The sequence below is a fragment of the Ochotona curzoniae genome, unplaced genomic scaffold (genome assembly GCF_017591425.1).
Source record: "Ochotona curzoniae isolate NIBS_2020 unplaced genomic scaffold, NIBS_Ocur_1.0 patch282, whole genome shotgun sequence".
NCBI lineage: Eukaryota > Metazoa > Chordata > Mammalia > Lagomorpha > Ochotonidae > Ochotona > Ochotona curzoniae.
In genome coordinates this window covers 1-25,862 of record NW_024466842.1, presented here as the reverse complement: position 1 = coordinate 25,862, position 25,862 = coordinate 1, and the positions used below count along the sequence as shown (strand labels likewise).

General features: G+C 63.9%; 3 protein-coding genes across 5 annotated transcripts; 2 read left to right on the top strand and 1 right to left on the bottom strand.

Moving 5' to 3' along the window:
* Positions 1 to 10: 10 nt before the first annotated feature.
* On the bottom strand, positions 11 to 8,342 carry LOC121166991 (cdc42-interacting protein 4). 2 transcript variants are annotated; one of them, XM_040996332.1, is made up of 15 exons: positions 8,314 to 8,342; positions 6,886 to 7,001; positions 6,703 to 6,759; positions 5,643 to 5,790; positions 5,474 to 5,536; positions 5,241 to 5,345; positions 4,955 to 5,083; positions 4,423 to 4,569; positions 4,115 to 4,309; positions 3,029 to 3,196; positions 2,687 to 2,796; positions 879 to 1,011; positions 498 to 643; positions 268 to 392; positions 11 to 186 (listed from the first exon to the last, which is right to left on the bottom strand). In XM_040996332.1, exons 1-15 carry the CDS (start codon positions 8,335 to 8,337, stop codon positions 38 to 40), a joined length of 1,815 nt encoding a protein of 604 aa, XP_040852266.1. In that variant the 5' UTR covers positions 8,338 to 8,342; the 3' UTR covers positions 11 to 37. The 2 variants fall into 2 exon arrangements, with proteins under 2 accessions (XP_040852266.1, XP_040852267.1); XM_040996333.1 differs by lacking the exon at positions 3,029 to 3,196.
* Positions 8,343 to 9,614: 1,272 nt separating this feature from the next.
* Positions 9,615 to 16,071, top strand: LOC121166992 (protein GPR108-like). Of its 2 annotated transcripts, none has more exons than XM_040996334.1 (17): positions 9,615 to 9,776; positions 11,303 to 11,422; positions 11,701 to 11,751; positions 11,863 to 11,945; positions 12,057 to 12,209; positions 12,301 to 12,445; positions 12,822 to 12,926; positions 13,253 to 13,386; positions 13,500 to 13,575; positions 13,778 to 13,851; positions 13,935 to 14,052; positions 14,150 to 14,280; positions 14,410 to 14,453; positions 14,617 to 14,666; positions 14,804 to 14,887; positions 14,975 to 15,099; positions 15,528 to 16,071. In XM_040996334.1, exons 1-17 carry the CDS (start codon positions 9,630 to 9,632, stop codon positions 15,598 to 15,600), a joined length of 1,713 nt encoding a protein of 570 aa, XP_040852268.1. In that variant the 5' UTR covers positions 9,615 to 9,629; the 3' UTR covers positions 15,601 to 16,071. The 2 variants fall into 2 exon arrangements, with proteins under 2 accessions (XP_040852268.1, XP_040852269.1); XM_040996335.1 differs by lacking the exon at positions 15,528 to 16,071 and adding an exon at positions 12,239 to 12,285 and having other exon boundaries at positions 12,057 to 12,163; positions 12,377 to 12,445; positions 14,975 to 15,103.
* Positions 16,072 to 21,606: 5,535 nt separating this feature from the next.
* On the top strand, positions 21,607 to 25,771 carry LOC121166993 (complement C3-like; the record flags this gene model as incomplete). The annotated part of the gene is made up of 10 exons (XM_040996336.1): positions 21,607 to 21,726; positions 22,453 to 22,645; positions 23,121 to 23,286; positions 23,798 to 23,868; positions 24,598 to 24,692; positions 24,805 to 24,887; positions 25,001 to 25,091; positions 25,201 to 25,303; positions 25,400 to 25,526; positions 25,656 to 25,771. Coding segments are annotated over exons 1-10 (1,119 nt in total), but the record flags the coding sequence as incomplete, so codon positions are not given.
* Positions 25,772 to 25,862: the final 91 nt, after the last annotated feature.

The window sequence follows — 25,862 nt, the reverse complement described above, 5'->3', positions numbered from 1 at the left end:
TGCACCCCCCCAAGCCGGCGCCCGCCCCGGGCCGGCCTCAGTTGAGCGACACCCGGAGGTAGGAAGTGGGTACGTAGCCTTCGCCGCCCTGTTTCCTCCGCACGCGCGTCCAGCCGTCCCCTTTATCTTCTTCGATGAGGCTCAGGTCCTCCCCCTCTGCCATGGAGATGGTGCCTTCGCTGGAGCCTGGGGACCCAGAGGGGGGATGAGCGGGTGCCTGGCCCGAGGGGGAGGGAAGCAAGGAGGGCTGCCCGGCCCGCTGCCCACCTTCGAAGTGGTAAATGGCTACACAGTGGCCGATGGGGGACGCAGGCTCTTCCTCAAAATCTTCATCGAACTCCGTGTAGATGGGGGCGTCCTGCCCCTCCTCCGAGGACGTGGGTTCCTGGGAGCTGCACACGGCCAGGAGATGAGGAGGGGGGCAAGCCAACAAGAGCCCGGGCAGGGGCAAGGCCCCTCCTGGGCCCCTCCGGCCGCCCCCCACCGCCCGTCCCAACCTGGCCTTATTGTCATCCTGCCCTTCGTTCTTGTGGCTGTCGCTGTCGGGCGGGGCACTGGCTGGCGGGTCTGGGGGCCGCGCGTGGCGGCCCAGGCTGTCCCCTCGGCTGCTTAGGACTCTGCTCTCAGCTTCAGCCAGCCAAGTCTGGAGGAGAGGAGGGGAGGTGATGGGAGGCCAGCCGCCTGGGGAGGACTCCAGCTTGGGTGGGTCCCAGGGCAGGGCTGTGGGGTCAGTTCTGAGCCATGCACACCCAAACTCCTCATGAGGAACAGCTGGCGTCCCGGCCCCCATTTCTCCTGCTCTGCTCCCTCCCCGCAGGCAGGCAGCCAGGCAGCCAGGCAGCCAGGCAGACGAAGCCATGACTCAATCCGCTCCTTACCTCATACTTCTGCACTTCCAGCTTCAGTCTCTCGATGTTGCTTAGCGTCTCTGCAATCTGGGGCTCCAGGCTGGCGGGGTCCCCCATCTGGGGGGTCTTCTCATACACATCCTTCATTCTCTTTAAGGCTTCCCTTCAGGGGCGCCACGGAGGGAGAGAGTGAGCGCGTGCACGGTCAGAGCTGTAATGTGTGCTGTGACCCCCGTGTGAATTTACAAAAAAACAAACAACTTGGGGAGGAGCCCAGGGCTGCGGTGGAGCCGGTTAAGCCACCGCTGCAAGCGTCGGCATCCCATAGGGGCTCCGGTTCGAGTCCCGGCTGCTCCACTTCCCATCCAGCTCCCTGCCTGTGGCCTGGGAAAGCAGTGGAGGATGGCCCAAAGCCTTGGGACCCTGCACCCGCGTGGGAGAGTGGGAAGAAGCTCAGGGCTCCTGGCTTCAGGTCGGCTCAGCTCCGGCCGTTGCGGCCACTTGAAGGGTGAACCAGTGGATAAATTTGCCTTTCCAATAAAAAGATCTTTAAAAAAAAATTGATATGAGTCATTTTTGAAATCACACACCCAAATTTCTTAGAAAATACGTATTTGGGGAGGGGGAGAAATGTTGTGGATTAAAAGCAAAAAAGGGTTTTGCACTCAACGGGAACACAGCCGGCCTTCCGATTTGCCTGCGTTTCTGTAGCAGGTGGGTGGTGATGCCTACAAAAGCAGGTCTGTGGGCCGTAGCAGCCCTGGGCTCCTGGACTCCTGAGCCCCCCAGCACCCCGAGGGAGGCCAGCCAAAGGGAGGCAGACACTGTGACAGAGCTGCACCCCGAGTTCCAAGGCAGACCCCACGGCAGCCAACATAAGCTATTTGGGTCTGCAAGACGTGGTCAATTAATTAAAAAAAAAAAAATGAATCACATTGGCCAGCGGCTGCCCAGTGGCAGGCGTCTCTTCCGCTTACATAACAAAACTGGGAAGAGAAACTTGTAGCTTGGGGAAAAAAAAAAAAAAAAAAAAGGCCAAATTCTGGCAAAGTGTCTTATTGTTAATATTTTTTGAAGCATTTGAGCCATTGGGTGGAAAAGCATTTGCTTCTTTGTTTTGGGTTGTTTGGTTGGTATCGAGCCGGCTTTGCGTGGCTCAGTGTGTGTGTGTGTGTGTGTCCTGAAGCATTTCACGGGGACAGAACGCGTGACGTGGGTCACACAGCCAGTGAGAAGGGGGCCGTTCTGTGGCCTGCAGCAGGTGCACGTGGCTGTGCAGCCGGCACCTTCTGGAACAGTCTGCGTACCCCGAGACTGGCCTGGCTTGGGGTGTTATATCGAAGATCCGTAGCGAGGAAACACGGGCCCCTCATTTTGGGCTCCTCTCTGCTCCCTGATTCAGAATCAAGACCCCGTAAGTTTTCTAAATATTTTTGTTTAAAGGCGATTTCTGCTCTTTCTCTGTTTGCTGGGACGACTTGTGAGAAAACGGGACAAGCCAGCGTTCCGGTCAGCCTGGGTCACTGGCCGTCTCCTATGGGATGGCCACTTGGGGTCCCGGCTGCTCCACTTCCCACCCAGCTCCCTGCTGACGCGCGTGGGAAAGCAGTGGAGGACGGCTCCCTGCATCCATGTGGGAGAGCCAGGCGGAGCCCTGGCCTTGGAAACCGCTCATATCCAGTGAACCCGCACATCCGAGGCCTCTCTGACTTCACCTTCCAAATGAATCTTGAATTCTTGGTTCACGGTGTGTTTGGCGTTAACTGTAAACCCACCAGGGCCTGGGGCTTGCTCGGGGGGCTTGCTCGGGGGGCTTGCTCGGTGGGCCACTTCCTTACCTCTGGTCTATCTCCTTCTGGAGCTCTCGCCCGCGCTCTTCCAGCTGCTGTTGAAGACGCTTCCTCTGCTGCTCGGGTGGCAGGTGGCTGAAGTCCTCAGTGACCACTGTCTGCAGGGGGGAGGCGGGGTGGGGAGGGGGGAAGGAATGTGAGCCCCTGGCTCTTCAACGGCCCGGCTGCTTTGCACACTCTGTGGACACACACACACACGCACACACACGCACGCACGCACTAGTCCACGTGCCTCCCCAGCCGCGGTTCTGGGGGTATGGGGGGGCAGCCATGCAGAGAGCCAAGCAAGGCAGGAGGGGGCCCAGCCGCCCCCGGGGGGGCCGCACTTACCCCACGAGCGCCTCGGAGGCTGCGGAAGGATGCTAGCCGCGGTTTGACCGACTTACTGATCTCGCTCAGTAGGGCCAAGGGGTCGAGGCCGGAGCGGGGGGACGGGGGCCCGTTAGGGAGTGCCGAGGGCAGTGAACCCCCCGATGGAGAGAAAGGTGGGGGACGCGGCTACCGGCGGGGGCCAGGGAATGGGAGAAGAGGTGAGGCCAGGGATCAGGGTTGGGGTGTGTGTGTGTGTGTGTGTGTGTGTGTGTGTAGTGAGAGAGGAGACAGAGGAAAGATGAAAACAATCAAGAAAAGTTTCAAAAAAAAAAAAAAGACAAGAAAAGAAAAAAAAAACACAGTAAGAAAAAAACACAACTTAAGATATACAATCATACTCAGAAGATGCTGTGCAAGAGTGGACAGGAACTCCAGGGAGGGGACGTGGCTGTGAGCTGGGAGGCCAGACCCCCCCACCTGCGACCTCGACCACCTGCACCTCCCGGTGTCCCCTGTGACCCTGCTGTCGCCTGCCCGCCCCCCTGACTTCCCAGCTCACAGCAGCAGCGGGCAGGGGAGGAAGGCAGCTCGGAGGGAGGGGTGCATGGTGGGAGACGAGCAGAGGGGAAGGGGGCCTGCAGGTGCCCGTGCCAAGGATGGCTCTTTGGAAAACCCAAGGTCCGGCTGGAGGATGAGGAGGAAGAGGAGGAGGAGGAGGAAGGATTGTTGAAGGCACAGACTGGGAGGAGGGGTGGGGTTTGTTTGGGAAACAAAGTTGTGGGCGGGGGCAGGGGAGGGAGTGCATAGGATCAGAGGAAACCCAAGGGGGCTTCCAGGCAGCGGTGTCCCGAACCCCACAAGTAGGACTTCTCTCCTGGCAAGCGGCAGGCTGACACCACAGGCCACCACACCCCCCCATACCCCCCTCCCCGCCTCAGGGGACTCCCCGTCCGTCCTCCTTCCCTCCAGCCCGGGCTGGCAGCCAAGGGGAAAATTCCTGCCGGGGACTCGGCGTCCAGGCGGCCGGGGTGGAGTCAGTGGGTCCTATTCCGCCACCCCCCCCACAACACACACCATCCACTTCCACCCCAGCTCCCCTCCCACCTTGGTCTTCTTGCCGAAGGGCCAGCGTTTGGCCCGGCTGCGACCCTGGCCACGGAGTTCAGGCCGCCCGTCCGAGGGGGTGCCCAGGCTGCTGTCAGAAGGCGCGCGGTTCATTGGCTGGCTGAAGTCTTCAAATTCCACGTCGCCAGGCCTCACGAAGCCAGATTTGTGCAGTTCTATGAGGAGCTGGGAGTCCTAGCAGGATAGGGGTGTGTGGGGGGGGTCAGCAATGCAGAGGCATGTAATTCTGGGGTCCCCCCCTTCCCCGTCTTCACCATCCCGCCCCTGGACCCGGCTGAGGCACCCACGTTCTTGGCGTCCACGGCTTCAGCTGCCACCTTCATGCCTTCCAAGCACTTGGCAATGATGGGGCCCACCTGCAGCTCCGCCTCGGCCAGGAGCCCATAGCCGGCCCCCAGACGGGAGGCCCTTCGCTCGTCCAGGTCCTGCAGCTTCTGCAGGGGTGATGGGGGGAGGGGGAGGACAGAGGTGGCTGACGGAGGGGTAGGGGTGACTCACTCCGCAAACACGAGGCTGCTCCTCAAGCCGGCCCCACCCCCAAGCCCCAAAGGCAAACAAACAGATTCCAACGGTGGGAGCAGACCCGGGGAAGACCCTCCCTGGGCCCCTAGGAGAGTCAACACGGCTAGATAAAGGGGAGGGGGCAGCTGTGGAGGGACAAATCAGATTTCTTCCCCACGTGGTAGGAGCTTGGACTTAGGGGAACAAGCTGGCTCGTTGCTAGTATGTTGCCTTTGGGTCTAGGGGCTGGGGTTCTGCGGGAGGTGTAGGAGCTGGCTGGGGTGTGTGTGGGTGATGGCGCTTGGCGGTGGCTCTCACATCGAAGACCTGGGGCATCTGCGAGAAGTAGAAGTGAGCTTGCTCGCGGTTGAAGCGCTGCAGCTGAGCGGCGTACTCATTCTTGCTTTCCTCGGCCATGTGACTCCGCAGATGGGCCTGCTGCTTGGCCTAAGAGGGCACAGGGGGACGGTGGGGTGTCGGGTGGTTGAGTGGCCGGCCAGCCAAAGCCCACCCAGGCGCCCAGTCGGCCCTGCCGACCCGCCCCCCCCCCCCATGCCCCTATACAACAGAGGCACACACGCAGGCACGCGCATAGCGCACGCACCTTCTCCACGTCGGCCTTGGTGGCGTTGATGTCCTGGTCCAGGCGCTCGGCCGTCTGGGCCGCCTTCTCCGCCTCCCGACAGTCTCGCTCGAACTTGCGCTTGCTCTGGGGTAGAAGCCAGAACAGCGCGGCCTGAAGGGGCTGCCAGTGGACCCCCACCTCTGGCAGGCCAAGTTGGGGAGGACCCCCGGGGAGGACAGGAAATCCCACCCACCGCCCTGCCTGCCTCTTACGTTCTCCAGCTGTTTCAAGCCGTTCTCCAGCTGCTGCTGGGCCCGCCGGCCTTCCTGGAAGTGCTGCGCAAAGACCAGCGCGGTGAGGCGCGCGCGCATGCGCTGCGGGGCTTGCTGGGTGGAAAGGGGGACCCTCAGCCAGCGCCCCCCTCGCACCCCAACACCTCACCATCTTGCGCTCCTGCTTCATCTCCTGCGAGTACTTGGCCAGCTCGAGGCACACGCGCAGACTGAGGTTTTCAGCCACCAGCTCCCGCTGGCCGGCAAAGTCGTTAACTTCCTGAAGGATCTGTACGAAGGATTGCTGCTGGCTGAACCTGGGGGCGTGGGGGGGGAGGGATGAAGAGGTCCCCCGGGGGCCACCACCACAGCCCCCCAGCACCACCACGCAACCCCGAAGCAGAGATGGGGTTCTGCTCTGTAACCCTGACTGCCCTCCAGCACCACTCCAGGCTGTAACAGGTGCGCTGCGGAATTCCGCAAGTTTTAGAAAGCAGGCCATCAACAGGGGGCTTAGACACCTCGTCCGGCGGGCTGCGGGTGTCCGAGGACTAAGGACATGGCCAGCGTCCAAATCGTGCCTGCACATGCCCACCAGGGAGGCAGGCAGCAGGGGACCACTAAGGGCTTGGGGTCCCTACCCTCTCAACGTGAGAAACCCAGCCTGGCCCAGGGCAGGGCTCGTACAACCAGCACAGATGGGAGCATCCTCTCTCTCCCTCCCTCCATCACTGCCCCCTTGAGACGGGTAGTGTTCACCTGTCATCCAGCCCAGGTGGGCAGTGATGGTTTACAATGTGTCACTCAGGGAACAGCAGGTGCACACGGGGCAGGGTCTGTCTACCCCACAGGTGACTTGGACAACTCCAAGTTGCTCCTAGCTGCCAGTGACTTAGCAAACTTTTCTGATTCCAAGAACTGCTTTGGATTTGGGCAATTGAGGAGGGACTTGGAATCGTGTGGAGGAGGGCAGGGGGACGGGCGGGGCCATGACAGCATAGGGAGTGACCTCACGCCATCTCTCAGCCAGGCCTGGCACCCACTTCGCACATGAGACAAACCAAGGCTTGGAAGAGTCCACTCCTCTCACCCCACCCCACTCCCTGGTTCAAGGCCACTTGCTCTGTAACCCGCAGGGACCAGCAGCAGCTGGACCAGGACTCCAACCTGGAGGGTCCCCCACACCCCTCCCCAGGGCCCAGCTCTGTACCCCAAGTCCTCATCCTTACTTGGCCTCGGGGTCATCTTTGGGAAGTCGCTTGGGCAAGTATTTCTTCACCAGGTTCCTAAGGGGGGGCGGAAGGTAGACAACGGAGGTGGCAGGCTGAGCAACCCCCCCAGCTCCTCCAGGCTGCACCCCGGGGGTCTCCCCTGCCCCCTGCTGCGGGGGGGTGGGGGGTGGGGGGCCTCACCGCAGCTGCTTAGCATAGGCCTGCTCCACCTCCGAGCGCTCCCGAACAAACTTCACGTATCTGTCCAGCAGGTCCAGCCCCCACTGCGTGTGGCGCTCCAGGACCTCAAACTGGTCCTGGGGGTGTCAGGGACGGGGCGGGGTGGTGGGGAGAGAGCCAGGTCAGGGCCTGGGGGACCCCTCGGGATCCACCGCAGACCTGTGCACTCCATGGCCCCCGCAGGCCGGCCGGCTGGCCCCGGGAGGAGTGGCTTCCAGGCGCCGCCCCGGAGACAACGCACGGGGCGGGGAGGGGATGGGGGGGAAGGCAGGAAACTGGCGGGAACCCCCCCTCCCTTTCCCGGGAAGGGCCAGAGCCACCACCCGGGGGGCCCCTACAGGACGATGGGGTCTCCATGTGCACGCCTCCTAGCTGGCCCAGAAGGCTGGGAGGGCAGGGAAGAGGGACGCAAAGCCATTTGCCGGCCGCCACCCCCCAACAACCACCACCCTCCTCCGCCCCGGCTCCCCTAATCCCCCCTAGATTCCGGAAAATCCGGCCTGCCCAGCGTGAGTCAGGAGGACACGATCTCTGGCAGTTCGTGGGGTCCCCCCTTAAACTCTTGAGAGGCCGGTGTTGGGGGGGGTTACCCGAACAGCCACGTCCTCTGCCCACACCCACCCCCACTACCAGCACCACCACTGTGCGTGCCTCAGTTTCCCCTTCCTAGCTCTGGAAGGAAGAGGAGGAGGAGGAGGAGGAGGAGGCGGGCGGGCTGGGACTGACCAGAGAGGGCATAGGGTCGGAGGTCGGGATAGGACAGTCTTAGGCAGGGAGGGAATCCCGGGGGCTTTCAGGGCCCCAGGTTCCAACAGGGCAAGGGTGTGGGGTGCGGGCAGCCCCGCCCTGGGTTCCCCTGGCTCTCAACGCCCCCGGGGTGCTCATCAGAGGCAGCTGGGAGGTGCTGGGGCGGCCCTTGTACGTCCCACGTGGGGGGAAAGGGGTGGCCAGAGGGTCCCCTCCTCCTCCCTGCCCTCCACACACAGCAGGGCGGCAGCAGCCGCGGCGGGCAGGAGCCCAGGGGCCGTAAGATAAGCCGCACGGCCGGGCCCGGGTGCCCAAAAATAGGTGACCTCGCCCGGCCGCCCCAGGGCCTGGTCCTTTCCTTGGGAGTCTGGGCCAGCCCCGTGCCTCAGTTTACCCCCAGACCGCCGCTCCCGCCATGTTATGGGTGAGGGATACTGGTCCTGAGACGCCCGCTCCTCCCTTCGCTTCTACCCACCCCCCGCCAAAAAACTCCCGAGTGACTCCGGGGGGTGCAAGAGGAACGGGTGGGTGTCCTACCCCACCACCACCATCCCCCCAAATCCAGCCTGGGAAGCAAAGAGGAGGTGGGAAAGCCTGAAGTCGCGCCCGGGAAACTTGGAGAAAGGCCGTGTCGGGACTCACCCATAACTCGGTGCCCCAGTCCATGCTGCTCCCGCCGCCGCCGCCGCCGCCAGCTACCCTCCCTCCCTGCCTCCCTGCCTCCCTCCCTCCGCGGCCGAGGGCGGAGCGCCCGGCCACGCCCCCAGGGCCAGGGCACGCCCCCAGCGGCGAGGACACGCCCCCGGCCGCGCAGCGACACGCCCAACACCCGAGAGGACACGCCCCCGGCCGCGCAGCGACACGCCCCGCAGCGACGAGGACACGCCTCCAGCCACGATGGTACGGCCCCCTAAGCTCTGTGGGCGGGGCCCAGCGGACGCCACGCCCCCTCCCGCCCCAGCCCTTTAAAGGGCCCGCGCGCACTTTCAGACCCTCGCCCCGCCCCGCAGCAGGCGTCCACTCGGCTCCGGCCCGTCCTCCTCCCGCTCCTCCCCGGCTCCTGGCGCTCCATCCGGCCGCAGGGAGGAGGCGAGAAGGACTTCGATCTAGTCCAGTCCGGCCTGGCCGCATCCTCTGTCCCTCCCACCTAGGACGCGCTGCCCTTGGGGAGGCCCAGGCGGCGTGCTGGAGCCTGAGGGGAGGCGTGCGCCCTGCACCCCCGCAGCTCCCACCCCTCGGGGCGCAGGGAGGCCGGCGGAGGGCGCAGGGAGGCCGGCGGGGGGCGCAGGGAGGCCGGCGGGGAGCAGGAGGGCGGCCCCTGCGGCCTGGCCCCGCGGCCCGGTGCACCATGTCAGCACCCGAGGCCTCAGGCGCTCCGCCTCAACGAGCCGAGGGTCAGGGAGTTCTCGGGGCTGAATTTCGGGGTTCGGGATCTGGGGGGAGCCCCTGAGGTCAGAGGTCATCCCGGGGCCAGGCTTGGGCCGCCCCGTGTTCGGGGACGACCTGGGGGTGCAGCGAGACCGGAGGGTCCCCCACAAAAAAGCACTGGGGGGGGACCCCCATGGTCCCCGGGGCGGGGAAGAAGGGGATCCTGGGAAATGTAGTTCCTTCGTGGCGTGTCGCCCGTGATGGCATTGTGGGAAATGTAGTCCTAGACCGTTACAAGCTGCCAGAGAGGAATTCCGCTTCGCGAGCCGGATGGCAGGTGCGCTCTGATAGGCTGGCAGGACTGTCTATCAAACCATATCCGGGATCATCTTTGTAGTGATTGGTGGCGGTGGAGGCGGGACTCAGTGAGGCTGACTACTGCCATTCGTCACTCGGGCTGTCCGTCTGCTGTCACCCCGAGCAAAGGCGCTCACCGATTGGTCTCAGGTGCCCCCTCCGTGTGGTGATTGGCTCGCCCGCGGGGGCGGACGCCCAGGGGGCGGTGTCAGGGGGAGGCGGCGGCTCCAGCGATGGCCGGGAGCGAGAGGAGGGGGCTCGGCGGCGGGTGTCCCTCCGGGTGTCGGGGGCCGGGCCTCCCGCCGCTGCCGCTGCCGCTGCTGCTGCTGCCGCTGCTGCTGGGCGGCTGCTCGGGGCGCATCCACCGGCTGGCGCTGACGGTGAGCCCCCGCCCGCCACAGGACCCCTGGCTCCAGTGGGCTCGTCCGCTCCCGGGGCGGGATGGAGCGGCCCGGCGCCGCCCCCCACGACCAGCCCCGCGTGGTCGCGTCCGAGGTCCACCCCCCGCACACGCGATCTGCTGACCACCGGGTGCAGCGGGCCGGCCACGGGGACCTCCACGGGGACCCCCTCACCTCCTGACCACCGGGTGCACCTCCACGGGACCCCCCTCACCTCCTGACCACCGGGTGCAGCGGGCCGGCCAGCGGGCACCTCCACGGGGACACCCCCCACCTCCTGACCACCGGGTGCAGCGGGCCGGCCAGCGGGCACCTCCACGGGGACCCCCCCCACGGCCCCCTCACCTCCTGACCACCGGGTGCAGCTGCCAGGCCAGTGGGCACCTCCACGGGGACCCCCCCACCTCCTGACCACCGGGTGCAGCGAGCCGGCCAGCGGGCACCTCCACGGGGACCCCCTCACCTCCTGTCCACTGGGTGCACCTCCACGGGGACCCCCCTCACCTCCTGACCACTGCGTGCAGCTGCCAGGCCAGTGGGCACCTCCACGGGGACCCCCTCACCTCCTGTCCACTGGGTGCACCTCCACGGGACCCCCCTCACCTCCTGTCCACTGGGTGCAGCTGTCCGCCCTGCTGGGCACCTCCACGGGGACCCCCTCACCTCCTGACCACCGGGTGCAGCTGCCAGGCCAGTGGGCACCTCCACGGGGACCCCCTCACCTCCTGACCACCGGGTGCAGCGAGCCGGCCAGCGGGCACCTCCACGGGGACTCCCCCACGACCCCCTCACCTCCTGACCACCGGGTGCAGCTGTCCGCCCTGCTGGACACCTGCACGGGGACCCCCTCACCTCCTGTCCACTGGGTGCAGCTGTCCGCCCTGCTGGGCATCTGCACGGGGACTCCCAATCACCCCCTCGCCTCTTGACCACTGGGTGCACCTCCACAGGACCCCCCTCACCTCCTGTCCACTGGGTGCAGCTGTCCGCCCTGCTGGGCACCTGCACGGGGACCCCCTCACCTCCTGACCATCGCCCGGGTGCAGCTGCCAGGCCAGCAGGCACCTTCACCAGGACTCCCAACCACCTCCTCACCTCCTGTCCACTGGTGCAGCTGCCCGGCCGGGCACCTTTACGGGGACCCCCTCAAAGGCTTGTAGGGTGGCCCTGGCATCACTCAGGGGATTCCCTGGACGCTCATGGGGATCATGGGGTCAGGGCTCGGCTTTAGCAGCCAGAGGTTTTCTGGGAGATGAAACCCAGCCTGGATGTGTGTGTGTGTGTGTGTGTCTGGGGGGAACCTCCCAGCAGCACCCCAGGATTGCCCTCCTGAGAACTGGGATTGGTGTCTCCCCATGGCCACCCCTTCCCTCCTGGGGCTACCCGCTCGGCCTCCCCGGACACTCTGTGCCACCTGTGTTGGATTGTAGAGGGCCCTGGGGAGGACTCCTGGGGTGCTGGGTGCCAGCGCCCCGCGGCTGAGCCACCTGCTTGGTCCCCGGCAGGGGGAGAAGCGAGCAGACATCCCGCTCAACAGCTTCGGCTTCTATGCCAACGGCTCCCTGGAGGTGGAGCTGAGCCTGCTGCGGCTGGGCCCCCTGGAGCCCCCGGAGAAGGCTCCCCTGGTGAGGAGCTGCCGGAGGGGAGGAGGGGGAGGCAGCGGGCGCCCTCACACACACACACACACTCATACACTTCATCATGCACACCCCAGCACAACTCGCACCCCGACACGCGTGCATATGCTTGCACGCATATGGAGGCATGGGTTGAAACGTGGCGGGCAGGCGGCTTGGAAAATCCAGAGGAGTGGCATCTCAACTCTTCTAGAAGTCGTGATGTGTGTGGCTGCTGACAGATGGGGGCCCCCTACACACTCCCCCCTCTTCTTTCTGCCCCCCAGGTGGGGTTCAGTCTGAACCGAGTTCACTCTGGCAGCGTGCGCTCCTACTCCGTGAGTCGGTTGGGGGGCGGGTGGCGGGTACATGAAGTGAGCCTGGTGGGAAGGAGGGAGAGGATAACGGGGGCACAACCCCCCAATCGCCCACCCACCCCCTCCCCGCAGACCCGGGACTCCCACGAGTGTGTTCTCCTAAGAAATAGTAGCAGTTTCCTGGTCTTGTTCCTTATCAACATCAAGGACCTCAGGTGGGTTGGGGGCCAGAGGGGCTCGGGCGGGCCGGCATGGACCGCTCTGGGAGGGGCCGCTCCGGGTGCCCGGGAGCCCGTCACTCAGCCCTCTCCCCACCCCTTCCCCAGGGTGCAGGTGCGGAAGTATGGGGAACAGAACAAATTATTCATCTCTCCCGGGCTCCTGCCTGACGTGCCCTCCAGGCTGGGGCTCCCCAAGCCAGAGTCAGTCCCCGGTGAGTCAGGGCAGGCCACGCCAGCAGGGCGCCCCACCTCCCCGCTGTCCCGCTCTTAAAACCCTGTCTTCCTGTTGCCCACAGTGCCCAGCGTGGCCACGTCAAAGCCTGCAGATGCTCAGGTTTGGGGGCGGCAGGAGGGAGGGAAGGACAGAGGGAGGACTGTCCCCCCGCCAAGAGTGTGTAGGGGCTCACCACGCTCCGTCCCCCCAGGCTCCCCCCGTCAAGGACCAGGAGCTGGTGCTGGACCTGGGCCACCTTAACAACACCTACAACTTCAGTGTGAGCGTTTGCGGCACCCCGGCCCCCTCGCCTGGCACACTGCCCACACCCCAGGCTGAGACCCCCGCAACACGCTCCCCTGGCATCCCATCCCAGGCTGAGACCCCAACCCCCTTCCCTGGTGTCCCATCCCAGGCTGAGACCCCAACCCCCTCCCTGGCACCTTGTCCCTCAGGCTGAGACCCCAACCCCCTTCCCTGGCACCCTGCTACCCAGGCTAAGACCCCAACCCCCTCCCTGGCACCTTGTCCCTCAGGCTGAGACCCCCCCAACCCACCCCCTCCTCTGGTACTCTACCCCCCCCAGGTTGAGATGCCCCCACCTGCTCCTCTGGCACCCCAACCCCCAGGCTGATGCCCCCTCTCCCACCCCCCAGTTCCACGTGCTGATCGGTTCCGCGGAGGAGGAAGGCCAGTACAACCTCAACTTCCACAACTGCTACAACTCCATACCAGGACAGGAGCGTCCATTCGACCTCTCGGTGACCGAGGGCAGGGGCAGGAGCAGGAGCAGGGGTGGGGCAGGAGCAGGCTGCGGTGGGTGGGGCTTGCTGAGGGGCGGGGCAGCTCAGGTGGATGTGGGGTGGCATGGGTGTGCTGCTTCCACACTGAACACGTCTCCCCACACCGTGCCTTGAGTCACACGCAGCGTAACCGCTGGGCTGACTGGGCAGCCGAGGGGTGGGGGGGTGTGCACAGGTTCAGGCATGCCGAGGTACCCCAGGTGGGCGGCCCCTAGGAGCAGCCTGCCCCGCCAGGGAGCCAGAACCCACCCGGCGTGGCCGCCTGACCCCGGGCTCCTCCCCAGGTGATGATCCGTGAGAGAAACCCGGAGGGCTTCCTGTCGGCGGCGGAGATCCCGCTTTTCAAGCTCTACCTGGTCATGTCCACCTGCTTCCTGGCCGCCGGCGTCTTCTGGGTGTCGGTCCTCTGCCGGAACCCGTAATAATGGCCTTGTCCCCTCCTCTGCCCCTCGCCAGACCACCCCTCCCCGAGATCCTCACCCGGCCCAGGCCCCGCAGACCCCAGCGTCCCCTTCTCCTCCCACCTGCCAGGTACAACGTCTTCAAGATCCACTGGCTCATGGCGGCCCTGGCCTTCACCAAGAGCATCGCCCTGCTCTTCCACAGCGTGAGTGCCGGGGCCCTCCCCCGACCCCCCAAATCAGCAGACCCCGAGCTGCAGCCCCGTGCCCCTCCTCATGGGCAGCTGTACCCCTGTCTCTCCCCCCCACCCACACACCACTCCCCCAACCAGCAGCTGACCCTTCTGGCCGCCCCCCACCCCGACCCTGCCCCTGAGCTGTCACCCCCCTCCCGTGTCCCTCCGGCAGATCAACTATTACTTCATCAACAGCCAGGGCCACCCCATGGAAGGACTCGCCGTCATGCACTACATCACGCGCCTGTGAGTGCCCGGCGTGGGCCTGGCACGGGGTGGGGGGAGGGGAGGAGAGGGCTGGGCCCCCACTCAGCCCTCCCCACCCCCAGGCTCAAGGGCACGCTCCTCTTCATCACCATCGCCCTCATCGGCTCCGGCTGGGCCTTCGTCAAGTACGTCTTGTCGGATAAGGAGAAGAAAATTTTCGGCATCGTGATTCCCCTGCAGGTGCAGGAGGCGGGAGCGGGGTGTGCCAAGGGAGATGGGGTGCGGGTGTGGCTGCGAGTGGGGCGCCCACCCACGCTGCCCACCGCCCCCCTCGCAGGTCCTGGCCAATGTGGCCTACATTGTCCTGGAGTCCCGCGAGGAGGGCGCCAGCGACTACGGGCTCTGGAAACAGATCCTGTTCCTGGTGGACCTCGTGTGCTGCGGAGCCATCCTCTTCCCCGTGGTGTGGTAAGGGCCCCCTGCCCGCACTCCCCGACCCCAATCCTGAGGTGCAGGGTGGAGTTGGCCTGGCTCGGCCCCTGTGGCAAGCAGGGCAGGATCTGCCCTGATCGCGCCCCCCTGCCTGCCCCATCCCAGGTCCATCCGGCACCTCCAGGACGCGTCCGGCACCGACGGGAAGGGTGAGCCTGGCTCCTTGTCTGCACCGGCCATTGGAAGCCCACCTGGCCGGCCGCTGAGGACCCCTGCGTCTGTCCTGTGCCCCCACCCTCTCCAGAGGCCCTGTCCTTGGGTCCACCCTGTCCACTGGCTCTCAGTGACCCCTCTGTCTCTGTCTCCCCCCAGTGGCAGTGAACTTGGCCAAACTGAAGCTGTTCCGACATTACTACGTCATGGTAGGAGTTTGCTGACCCTCTCAAGGGGCACGGGGAGGGGAGGACAGCCAGCACCCCCAGGTGCCCCATCTCCCCAGCGCCCTGTCTGCCCAGCGTCCCGTCTCCCTGTGTGCCCCACCTTCCCGGCCTCCCCTCAGGTCATCTGCTACATCTATTTCACGCGCATCATCGCCATCCTGCTGCGAGTGGCCGTGCCCTTCCAGTGGCAGTGGCTGTACCAGGTGAGCCCTGGAGGGGAGGCCCGGGGCAGGCAGCGGGGTGCGCTCCTCACTGCCCCACTCCACTGACCGCCCGGCCCCGTCTCCCAGCTCCTGGTGGAGAGCTCCACGCTGGCCTTCTTCGTGCTCACCGGCTACAAGTTCCAGCCTGCGGGAAACAACCCGTACCTGCAGCTGCCCCAGGATGACGAGGAAGATGTGCAGATGGACCAAGTGTGAGCCCCGGGGCGGGGCCTGGAAGGGTGGGCGGAGCCAGACAGGCCTGTGTGGGCGTGGCTGGAGGTGGGCGGGGCCAGGCAGCTCTGAGTGGGGTCTGGTGGAGGGGGTGTTATCCCACTCTATGTGGGGTCCAGTGGGCTGGGGTCCTTTGTGGAGTAGAGACGGGTCCAGTCGGGCTGGGGCCTCTGCTGTGAAGACAGATTGGGGAGCTGCAGTTGGCCGGGCCGCCCTGGGAGCAGGGCTCCTGGGTGTGGAACGGGGTAGAGGTGAGACCCCCATAGGGCAGGGCTCCTGGGTGTGGAACCAGGGTGGAGGCGAGGCCCCCGTAGGGCAGGGGCCCGGGCTGCCCAGGGTTGGAGCTGGGGTGGCTGCAGCCAGCTGTCCTAGAGCTCAAGGACAGCCCCGCGTGCCCCGTGTGCCCCAGGATGACCGACTCCGGGTTCCGGGAAGGCCTCTCCAAAGTCAACCAGACCAGCAGCGGACGGGAGGTGTCCTGACCGGCTCCGTGTCTCTGACCTGACCACGCTCCTCTTCCTCCGTCTGCCGCCCTGCCGCCGTGGGCCATTGGGGCAGCCAGACAGGCCCTGAGCTCCGTGCCCGGGTCTGGGCAGCCGGGCCCTCCCTCTGGGACCACACCCCCCTACAACCCGCTGGGCAGTAAGGGCCACGCCGTCTCGCCATCCCAGGGTCCTGTTTACAGTGGGGGCGTGATGCCCATTGCTTTACACATTCAATAAATATTCATGGAGCAGCTTCGGATCCCATGCTGGCCGCTGGCGACACAGCAGTGACCAGCAGCCACCTGCCCCAGGGAGGGGGTCGTGTTCCCAGGCAGTTTCATCACTGGGGCCCCTCGGGGTGCCAGGAGGAAGACGAACGGAGACTAGGAAAAGGAAGTGGCCAGGTAATTGCAAAAGACTTCAAAAGGTGATAGGAAATGGAAAAGATTAAGCTTATTTTGTTACAAACAAAAAAATCCATAGTTTTTGCACAAACTTTTTTAGACTTACGTATATGAGGCAGGCATGGTGGCTCAGTAGGCAGTGCTGGCATCCCACATGGGCACCGGTTCGTGTCCCGGCTGCCCCCCTTCCCATCCAGCTCCCTGCCTGTGGCCTGGGAAAGCAGTGGAGAACGGCCCAAAGCCTTGGGACCCCTGCACCCTGCGCGTGGGAGACCCAGAAGAGGCTCCTGGCTCCCGGCTTCAGATTGGCTCAGCTCCGGCCATTGTGGTGACTTGAGGAATGAATCAACAGATGGAGGATCTTTCTCTCCTGACTTTCCAAGAAAAATAATAAATCTTAAGGAAAAACAAAAATAAAAAAGACTTGTGAATGTAAAAGGCTGAGCAATAGACAGATCTTCCACCCACTGGTTCACTCCCCAAGTGGTCACAACAGCCCAGACTGGCCAGATTGAAGCCAGGCACTCCAGCCAAGTGCCCGACAAGAGGGGCAGGTGCCCACGGCCCTGGGTACCCCTCATCTATCACCTCAAAGATGCCTCGACAGCAGAGCGGCTGGGACCTGAGCGGCCCTTGGGGCGGCTGGCTGCTGTTGATAGTTGAGTGTGCGGTGCCACAGCGCCTGCCCCTGTTTGGTGGCTAGCTGGCATGTCATGCCCACAGTGCGCTTACGCCCAAAGGGAGGGCTCCCAGGACATTAACTCACTGGGAAGCACATGCCACACAGGGGAGGGGCAACATGGCTAATGAGCCGGTGGGAGGACGGGAGGGACCCGGGCCACCACGGCCTGGCGGCCTCTCCAGTGCGCATGCGCTGTGGTGGACAGCCACCTGGTCCCCACGAAGACGCAGGCGTCCCATTCCCGAGGTCTGTGTCCTTCAGGGAGGCGTGGGGCTTGTCCTGCACTAGCCGGGTGGGAGGAGGCACAGGGTAGGGCACTTGGCCTGCCCACCGAGACCCCAAGTCCCATGTCTGTGTGCTCAGGGCTCCACTCCCAGCTCCAGCCTGCCGCTGACCCTGGTGGGGTAATAGGCCGTGGCTTGTGCAGACCAACCCTTAACCCCCATGTGCGAGACCCAGATGGGGTACCCAGCTCCCAGCTTCAGCCCAGCCCTACTACTGCTGCACTCGTCTGGGGAGTGAACCAGCAGGTGGAAGCTCTCTTGCCACCCACCGCCTCTTTCTCTGTAACTCTATCTTTCGAATAAATGTTTTTCAGTGTCTTTTTTTTGTCAAAGGGTCTTGTGGGTTTTCTTTTTGTTATCTGAGACATGAAGACAGCTCCAGTCCGTTTCCCCCAGACACCCTCACTACCGAGGGTGAGGGCGGGAGCGCCGTCCAGGCCCCTTCTATAAGGGGCAAGGACTCAGGTGACCCCAGGGTGGCCATCAGCAGGCAGCTGGAGTCGGGAGGCAGCGCTGAGAATCGAACCCAGGCACCCCAGCGTGAGAGGTGAGCACCCGGACTGGTCATGCTGGCCGTAGGCCAGATGCCCGGGTCCGAAGGCAGGCAGATTCTAGAAGGAGGCTTCAGCTGGTCAGCGGGAGGACATGGAGCGTAGGGAAGGGCAGAGGTGGCCGCATGGGAGAAGGGTGAGCCTGGACAGTGCAGCGTGGCCTGTCCCCAGCGAAGAGGGGGCAGCAGTGTGGCCTGGCAGCCTGGCGGGGGCATCACTGAGGGACAACACCATCGAGCCAGTGCCTGGGCGGCCCAGCCCCTCCTGATGACCCTGCTGGGGGCTGCAGGGGAGGAGCCAGGGCCACAGGGAAGGCTGGTCCATCCAGGTCAAGGTTACCTGCTGGTTAATGAGTAATGGGGCTGGCTGTGGGGCCTGGAGAGAATTCGGGGGGGAAGGCTGAGGGAGCTGTACTCATCCGGGAAATAGAGAGCGTGGGGTGGGTAGCCTGCGCCCACTTCCACCCCTCTCGCACCCTCCTGCCCTCCAGCATGCCCAAGAAACAGCAAACGCAGGCTGCAGGGCAATGGCTCAACTGGCTAACCCTCCATCCTCAAGCGCCGGGATCCCAGAGGGACATCAGTTCGTGTCCCAACTGCTCCACTTCCCATCCAGCTCCCTGCCTGTGGCCTGGGAAAGCAGTGGAGGACGGCCCACAGCCTTGGGACCCTGCACCCGCGTGGGAGACCCGGAAGAGGCTCCTGGCTTCGGATCAGTTCAGCTCCAAAGGCCATTGTAGCCACTTGAGGAATGAACCAGTGGGTGGAAGGTTTCCCAGGCCACAGGCAGGGAGCTGGATGGGAAATGGAGCAGCCGCGCTACAAACCAGTGCCCATATAGGATGACACTACTCAGGCCCCTAAAATAAATCTTTAAAACAAACCAGAAATGTACTTCTCCGAGGGAGAAGTCCTGTGGTGGTTGGGAATCAAAGCCTGCCCCATTCTCTGCCCTACCCCGCCCCCAGATTCCCTTCCCCCAGATTCCCCTCCCAGTCCCTGCCTGCCTGGTCACTTCCTGGAGGCCAGCCCAGCACCTGTGTGAACCAAGATGCCCTCTGTCCTTGTCCCCATTGCTCAGATCAGGCCACTGAGGCTCCCACCCCCCACCACCCCGGAGTGTAAGATGCTTTCCTGCAGCAGAAGGCGGACAGCCGAGCCACCTGACACTGCAAAACTGCAGGAGCCCTGGTGGCCTGGGTGCGGGATGGGGGCGCGGGGGGAGGAACTGAGGAAGTCCCAGGGCCCAGCTGGAGGCTCTGTCCACGTGGAACCCCACTTCTGAGGAACAAGCGAGCACTGACCCCACCCCCGCCTCCTCTTCCTCTGAAGGCTGTCGAAATCAAAGCAGGCAGAGAGGCCAGTGTTACTTGGGCACACCAGGAAGGCAGCGTGATTTACAGGAAATCGCAAACAACCAAGTTGGGCACCGTCCCAGACAGGCAGTGTTCGGTGCCATCAGAACCAGCCACGGGGTGTGGCGTGGCCAGCTAGGCCGCCCTCAGCTCTGGGTCGGCTCGCTGCCATCACACGGCTGGGCAGGGGGCGGGAGGGGGTTTGTTTTCTGCAAAGCACACAGCCAGGGGTCCTGGCTGCCAGCACCCCGATTCTCAGGCACCCCCGCCCACCCACCCGAGGGCTCAGGGTGCAGGTCCTTAGGGCGTGGAGTTGGGGGCTGGTTTCTCCTTGACTGGTGGCCCGGTCCTGTCCTCTAGGGAAATGTGGTGATGGCCCTGTGGCTGTCCCCGAATCAGGGACCTGGGGGTCCTGCTAATGACATTCCAGGAGACCAGATGGGGCGTCTTTCTGTCGGAGACTCGTGGCCTCAGGGGTTCACTGCCACCAGCCTGGGAGGGTCGGCTGTGCCACGCGCCAGAAGCTGCCCGTCTAAAGAGGTGGATTCGCTGTCCCAGGACACGTTTGGGGAAACCAGGAGATGGACCGCAGCTCGCGTCTGCCTTCTCGGCACCGAGTAGGGGGCTCGGTTTCCACTTCCTCCTGCTCACGCCCTAGGTGGGGACAGCCCCGTCGGGGGAGCTGGGGGAACGTCAGAGAAAATGCCACGGAGTTAGCCGTTTCCACCCGCGGGGGGGAGTGGCGCTTAATTTCCTGCAGTGCGGTGAGCGGTGAGCGCTGTGTGAATCCATCCCAGCCCCACGTGCGGAGGACTGGGACATTCCTGCCTCCCACTGCCACAGGGGCACGCCTGTAAAAAAAAAAAAAAGAAAGACAAAGCGGGCGTGATTGTGGTCTCACTTTCCCACGGAGAGACCCGAGCCCAGGGCTGGAAGCCACAGACCCGCGTCCATGGGCTGGCTGGTTCTTCCCCCGGCGGGGAGCAGGAAGCCGTGGCTGTCCCATTGGGGGAAGCCCCTGTAGACTGGCTGCTCTTACAGCCCAGTGAGGCCTGGCAGAGGGCACACAGGGTGTGTCCGTGTCGGTGTGACATACAGGGTAGTGCCGGTGCTGTGGTGTGGAGTGTTAGGGTTGAAGGTCTGCCGCCTTCAACTCCAGCTTCCCATGGGGGCACCGGTTCAAGTCCCGGCTGCTCCACTTCCCATCCAGCTCCCTGCCTGTGCAGCTGGGAAGGCAGCAGAGGACGGGCCAGGTGCAGGAGACCCAGATGCAGCTCCTACAGCTCCTGGCTCCTGGCTGCAGCCTGGTCCAGCTGGGGCTGTTGCAGCCACTCAGGAAGTGAACTAGCAGGTGGAAGATCTCTCTGTAACTCTGCAGCAAAGAGAGACCACCTCATCTGGACATGATAGCAACCACTCCCCTCCCCTCCCTTCCCCTCCCCGGCCCAAACATGTGGCCACCAACCAGCGCAGTGCGCTAGGAGGATGTCCGCGGAATACAAACGCTGCGAGTCAGCAGTTTCCTGTTTGCGGGAGTGTTTACACAGTCCATCAGGGTGGGAGGGATCCAGGCTTAGGGAGAAATGGGTGTGACCACTGTTTGCAAACTTTGTATCTCTTCTTCCCATTTCTGTGGGGAGATAAGAGGAGGCACCGCACACAGCCCCCACCCCCACCCCCCAGCACCCAGGGATGGCAAATGGCTTCCTGCTATCAATCCAGGGTCACAGGGTGACACCTGCTCTGAGGGTTCTCTGCCCAGGGGGACAGGGCAGCTGTGAAACGCTGTCGATCCTGAGGACGCGGTCCACCTCAGAGTCTCTCCGTCCGCCCAGGTGTTCGATGTCACCGCTTGGCTGGGGTAGTTGTCCGTATGCTCTGTTCTCCATTCCCGACTATGGTACCAGCTGACCTCTGCAGACTCCCACCATGCAGCCGGACTCGATGACCTGGATCAGGGGACCCAGGCTCCTCCGGGTGCCCCAACCCCTGGGGCTCGTGGATCCAGCACCCACCACACAGGTGGGCCAAAGAACCTGGGCCAGGCGACCTGGGTCCTACTGGACCCCCAATCCTGGGGCTCATGGACTCGACACCCACCATGCAGGGGGGCCCAAGGACTCAGTTGGTGAATGTTTCAAGGCACCAGTCACTAAGACAGTCCAACACAGAAGGGCAAGTGGGAGCTCCCAGCTCCAGCTCCAGTTCCCCAGATGCGAGCTCCAGCTCCCAGCTCCCCGGACGCGAGCTGGCTAGGAGAGCAAACAGCCCCACATGTGCTTACACGCTAGCCCTGATGCAAGCAGGCCACCATGGGCTCCGTTCCTCCCGTCCTAAATTGCCTCTCCCTCTGCATGGAAACTTCTGGAAGTTTCTGAGCTTCCAGAACAGAGATGAACTCTGTTGAATGAACAAATGCATGGCTGAAAGTGGACACTGGGGTGGGTCATGGACTCTGCAGATGTTGGGGCGTCCCTGATCCAGAGTAAATACGTCCAGGCTTCAGGTTCAGGGCTGGCCCTGGAGCTGACACGGGCCAGGGCAAAGGGCAGCCCGCTCCAGTCACAGCAGGGTCATGCCCTCTGGTTCCTCACCTCCTCCACATGCTAGCCCCAGGGATTGAGAAATCTGGGGCAGTCCTGGACAGTGGACAGACTGCAGGGAGAGGGGAGGACGACAGCTGCATAAAAGGCAGGCTCCAGCAGCTCCTGCCCAGTCCTCCCCAGCCTGTCCCTTTGTCCCTCCACCCCGGGCCCCTCCACCGTTCCTGCATCATGGGAGCCGCCTTGGGCCCCGGCTTGGTGTTGTTGCTGCTGACCAGTCTCCCCCTGGTCCTGGGAGATCCCATGTGAGTGCTCATGGCTGTTTACGGGGGGTGGGGGTAGATGTGTGCGTGGAACCAGGCCCCTGGAGAACGTGGGCTGTACTGAAGTGTTCCTAAGCTCAGGCTGAATATACAGTTTGTACCTACAGCTGCCTGTGGCTCCTGGGCATGTGCAGGGTGTGGGTACTGCAACAGGGTGGGGGTACTGAGCGATGGTGTAGCAGGAGTGGGGGTAATCTCAAGCCTTAAGGGTTTTGTGTGTTGGGGGTACAGGGTCTTGGCTGTGTGCGGGGTCGGGGCGTTGGCTCTTGGCTGTGTTTGTGAGACTGGAGTGGTAGAGGACTCAAGTCTATAGTGGACTCACTCAAGTCTTTAAGGGTCGGGGTGCTTGTGAGTTTGGGGTTCCAGGGACTGTTGAGGTGGACACGTCTGGAGCCCTGGGTGTAGGTGGATTAGAGGGGCTGCTGGGACCTGCAGCCTTAGGGGTCCCAGCTCTCAGATGCCACGCCCCGACGGCTGAAGGGGCTGGGGTGGCATGGTGAGGACATGGCAGTGTCCAGGGATCCAGGATCTGGACACTGGGTTGGCAGGCACCCCGGGCACTCACTGGACCCCCTCCAGGACCAGCGTGAGGGGCACAGCAGCCTGGCTGTAGGGAAGTGCAGGGGGGGCTTGCCCAGTGGCCCACTCAGGAGAGGCCTGGAGCCCTCTGCCCTGGGGTTCACCCCGTTCCTGGATCCCCTCCCCCAGGTACTCCATCATCACACCCAACATCATCCGCCTGGAAAGCGACGAGACTGTGGTGCTGGAGGCCCACGATGTGGCGGCGGACACCCCGGTCTCTGTCACCATCCACGACTTCCCGGCCAAGAAGCAAGTGCTGTTCAGTGAGAAGCTGGTGCTGACCAGGGCCACTGGTTACCTGGGCAACGTCACCTTCAAGGTGGGCGCTGACTGGAGCAGGGTGGGCTGATGGCTAAGCCAGACCCCTCTGAGTCTCCGCCTCCTCCTCCAAGCTCCTCCCCTCACACTCCTCCCACTCCAGGCCCCTCCCCCTGAGTCCTGCCCCTCCCTGTGAGTCTCCACCCTAACAAGCTCCTCCCATCTGAGACTCCTCCCACTCCAAGCCCCTCCCCGAGTCCTGTCCCTCCCTGTGAGTCTCCGCCCTTACAGGCTCCTCCCCTTGGAGGCTCCTCCCACTCCAAGCTCCTGGGAGATGGAGAGGTTCAGACGGCCCGGCCCGTGGAGTTCAGGGCAGATTTTGGGGCTTGGGGCCTGCAGGGTTTAGGGGGTCTGTGGGGTCTGGGGTCCTTGAGGGGTTTGGGGGCCCTGTGGGGTTTGGGGGGTCTGTGGTCTGGGGGTCCTGCGGGGTTTCGGGGAGCCCTGCAGCCCAGCGCGGACGTCGTCTCCCCACCCAGATCCCCAGCAACAAGGACCTCAAGCCAGGCAGTGGTCCCAAGTACCTGACGGTGCTGGCGGTGTTCGCGGGCACGACGACGGTGGAGAAGGCCGTGCTGCTCAGCCTGCACAATGGCTACCTCTTCGTGCAGACCGACAAGACCATCTACACGCCCGGCTCCTCAGGTGCGCGCCAGACAGACTGCGCACGCGCAAGGCGCTGAGGGGTTAGGGGGCCCGGCAGACTGCGCACGCGCAAGGCGCTGAGGGGGGTTAGGGGGCCCGGCAGACTGCGCACGCGCAGGGCGCTGAGGGGGATGGCCCAGCATGACTGCGCACGCGCACAACGCTCCCACCGAGGCCCCAGCCTGCTGCACGTGCGCGCCCGGCACCTCAGGCCAGCGAGCTGACACGTGTGGCGCATGCGCCTCAGGCGATGCCCTGCACGTGCCCGAGGAGAGGCTCGAGGAGACAGCACGAGCGCGCATGCGCAAGGTCACTGCCGGCACAGCCAGGCTTGACTAAGACCACGCATGCGCTCAGTGCATCAGGCCATCGAGGCCAGCGAGATTGCGCATGCGTGGGCTAATCAAGGCAAGGGCCCAGCGAAGCCCTGCATGTGAGTGACGCTGCACGGGGTGGAGCTCACCCAGGGGCTCACCCTGTCTCTCTGTCCACTCCCTACCCTACCCTACAGTCCTCTACCGGGTCTTCACCGTGGACCACAACCTGCTGCCCGTAGGCCGGACGGTGATCATCACCATCGAGGTACGGCTGGCCCAGGCCACAGGCAGAGCACATTGAGAGGGACGGATGCGAGCGCCATCTCCACCCCTCCAAGGGCGCCCATCTTCTTTGGCCTAAAAGGCCCACAGCATTCCCAACCCTCACGTCCAGCCCCACCTGGCCCAGCCAAAGCCCAGGGCCTTTGCATATGCTGTCTCTACTTCTCAGAAAAGCGCTCAAACCCCCACACGGCCTGGCCTGCTTGCTGGCAGTACCCGGGAGCTGACACCCCTTCCTGCCAAGAGGACAGTGGGCCACACTTCACGCAGGGCACAGTCAGGCCCAGTTCTTGTCCGCATGTCACCTGATGTTGCAGCCTGAGTGGATGGCCCAGTGGCTACACTCCACATTGTCCCAGGAAAGCTGGGAGAGCGGATTTTTTAAAAAGATTTCTCTATTTATTAAAAAGACAGATGTTCTACCCACTGGTTCACTCCCTAAATGGCCACAATTGCCAGAGCTGAGTCGATCCAAAGCCAGGAGCCTCTTCCAGGTCTCCCATGCAGGTGCAGGGTCCCAAGGCTCAGGGTTTTGTTTTCTTGGCTGCAGTGAGCGCCAAGAGGTTAAACAACTTGCCCAGGACCACACCGCCTACAAACTATACCCATGCCCTTTGCCCCTAGTCCCACAGAGGTGTCAGGCAGGGGGAGCCTAGGGGTTCTAGAGAGCCCCTCTCTCTCACACACACACACACCACCTGTCTCCTGGCAGAACCCTGAAGGCGTCGCCGTCAAGCGCTCCACCTTGTCCTCGCACAACCAGCATGGAATCTTGCCCTTGTCCTGGCCCATTCCGGAGCTGGTCAAGTATGCCAGACCCTCCAGTTGGTGGGGAGGGAGAGGGGTGGGCAGGACAACCCCTTCACAGGAGGGGCTCAGGGATGGAGATGGGTACCACCCCTGTGTCCCATCCCTGCAGCATGGGACAGTGGAAGATCCGGGCCTTCTATGAGCACTCACCACAGCAAGTCTTCTCAGCTGAGTTCGAGGTGAAGGAGTATGGTAAGGACAGGGTCAGCCATGGGGAAGCGAGGTGGCAAGATGGTGAGGTGGCGAGGCGGGAGCACCTGAATGGCTGGGCCCCACGCACGGTGTCTGGGTGTCTGTCACCGCAGTGCTGCCCAGTTTCGAGGTCATCTTGGAGCCCGTGGAGGAATTCTACTACATCGATGAGCCGCAGGGTCTGCAGGTCACCATCATGGCCAGGTGAGGGCCTAGGGGAGGGGCAGGAGAGGCTGGGTTCCCCAAGTAAACGGATGGCAAGGGACCAGGGCTAGGAGGCGGGTCTCTGATGTGCTTTCAATGGACCTCGCAGGTTCCTGTATGGGAAGAATGTGGATGGAACCGCCTTCGTCATCTTTGGGGTTCAGGATGAAGACCAGAGGATTTCACTGGCCCATTCCCTCACCCGCGTTGAGGTACCTGCCGGGACCCCCCTGTCTGGCCCCTCTGCTCCTCCTGCCTCACCCCACTTCCTCCTGTTCTGAGTTCCCCCTGTCGCCCCACTCCCCCAGATCGTGGACGGCCACGGTGAGGCCACTCTCAAGCGACAGGTGCTGCTGGACGGGGTGGAGCTCGCTCGGCCCGAGGCCCTGGTGGGGAAGTCACTGTACGTGTCGGCAACCGTCCTCCTGCAGTCCGGTGAGGCTCTGCCGGGGCGGGAGGCGCTGTCGGAGGAGGGTGGAAGCTAGGCTGAGAGGCCAGGCCTCGTGGGAAGGAATGGCCCAGTGTGAGAGCGGAGGCCTGCTTCTCACAGCCGGCCTCCCTCAGGCAGCGACATGGTGGAGGCTGAGCGCACTGGGATCCCCATCGTGACCTCCCCTTTCAAGATCCACTTCACCAAGACACCCACGTTCTTCAAGCCCGCCATGCCCTTCGACCTCATGGTGAGACCCAGGGGACGGGACCCCACCGTCTTTGCCTTGACCACGCCTCAGGCTCCTTCTGAACCTCCTCCCACCTACTCCACGTCCTCAG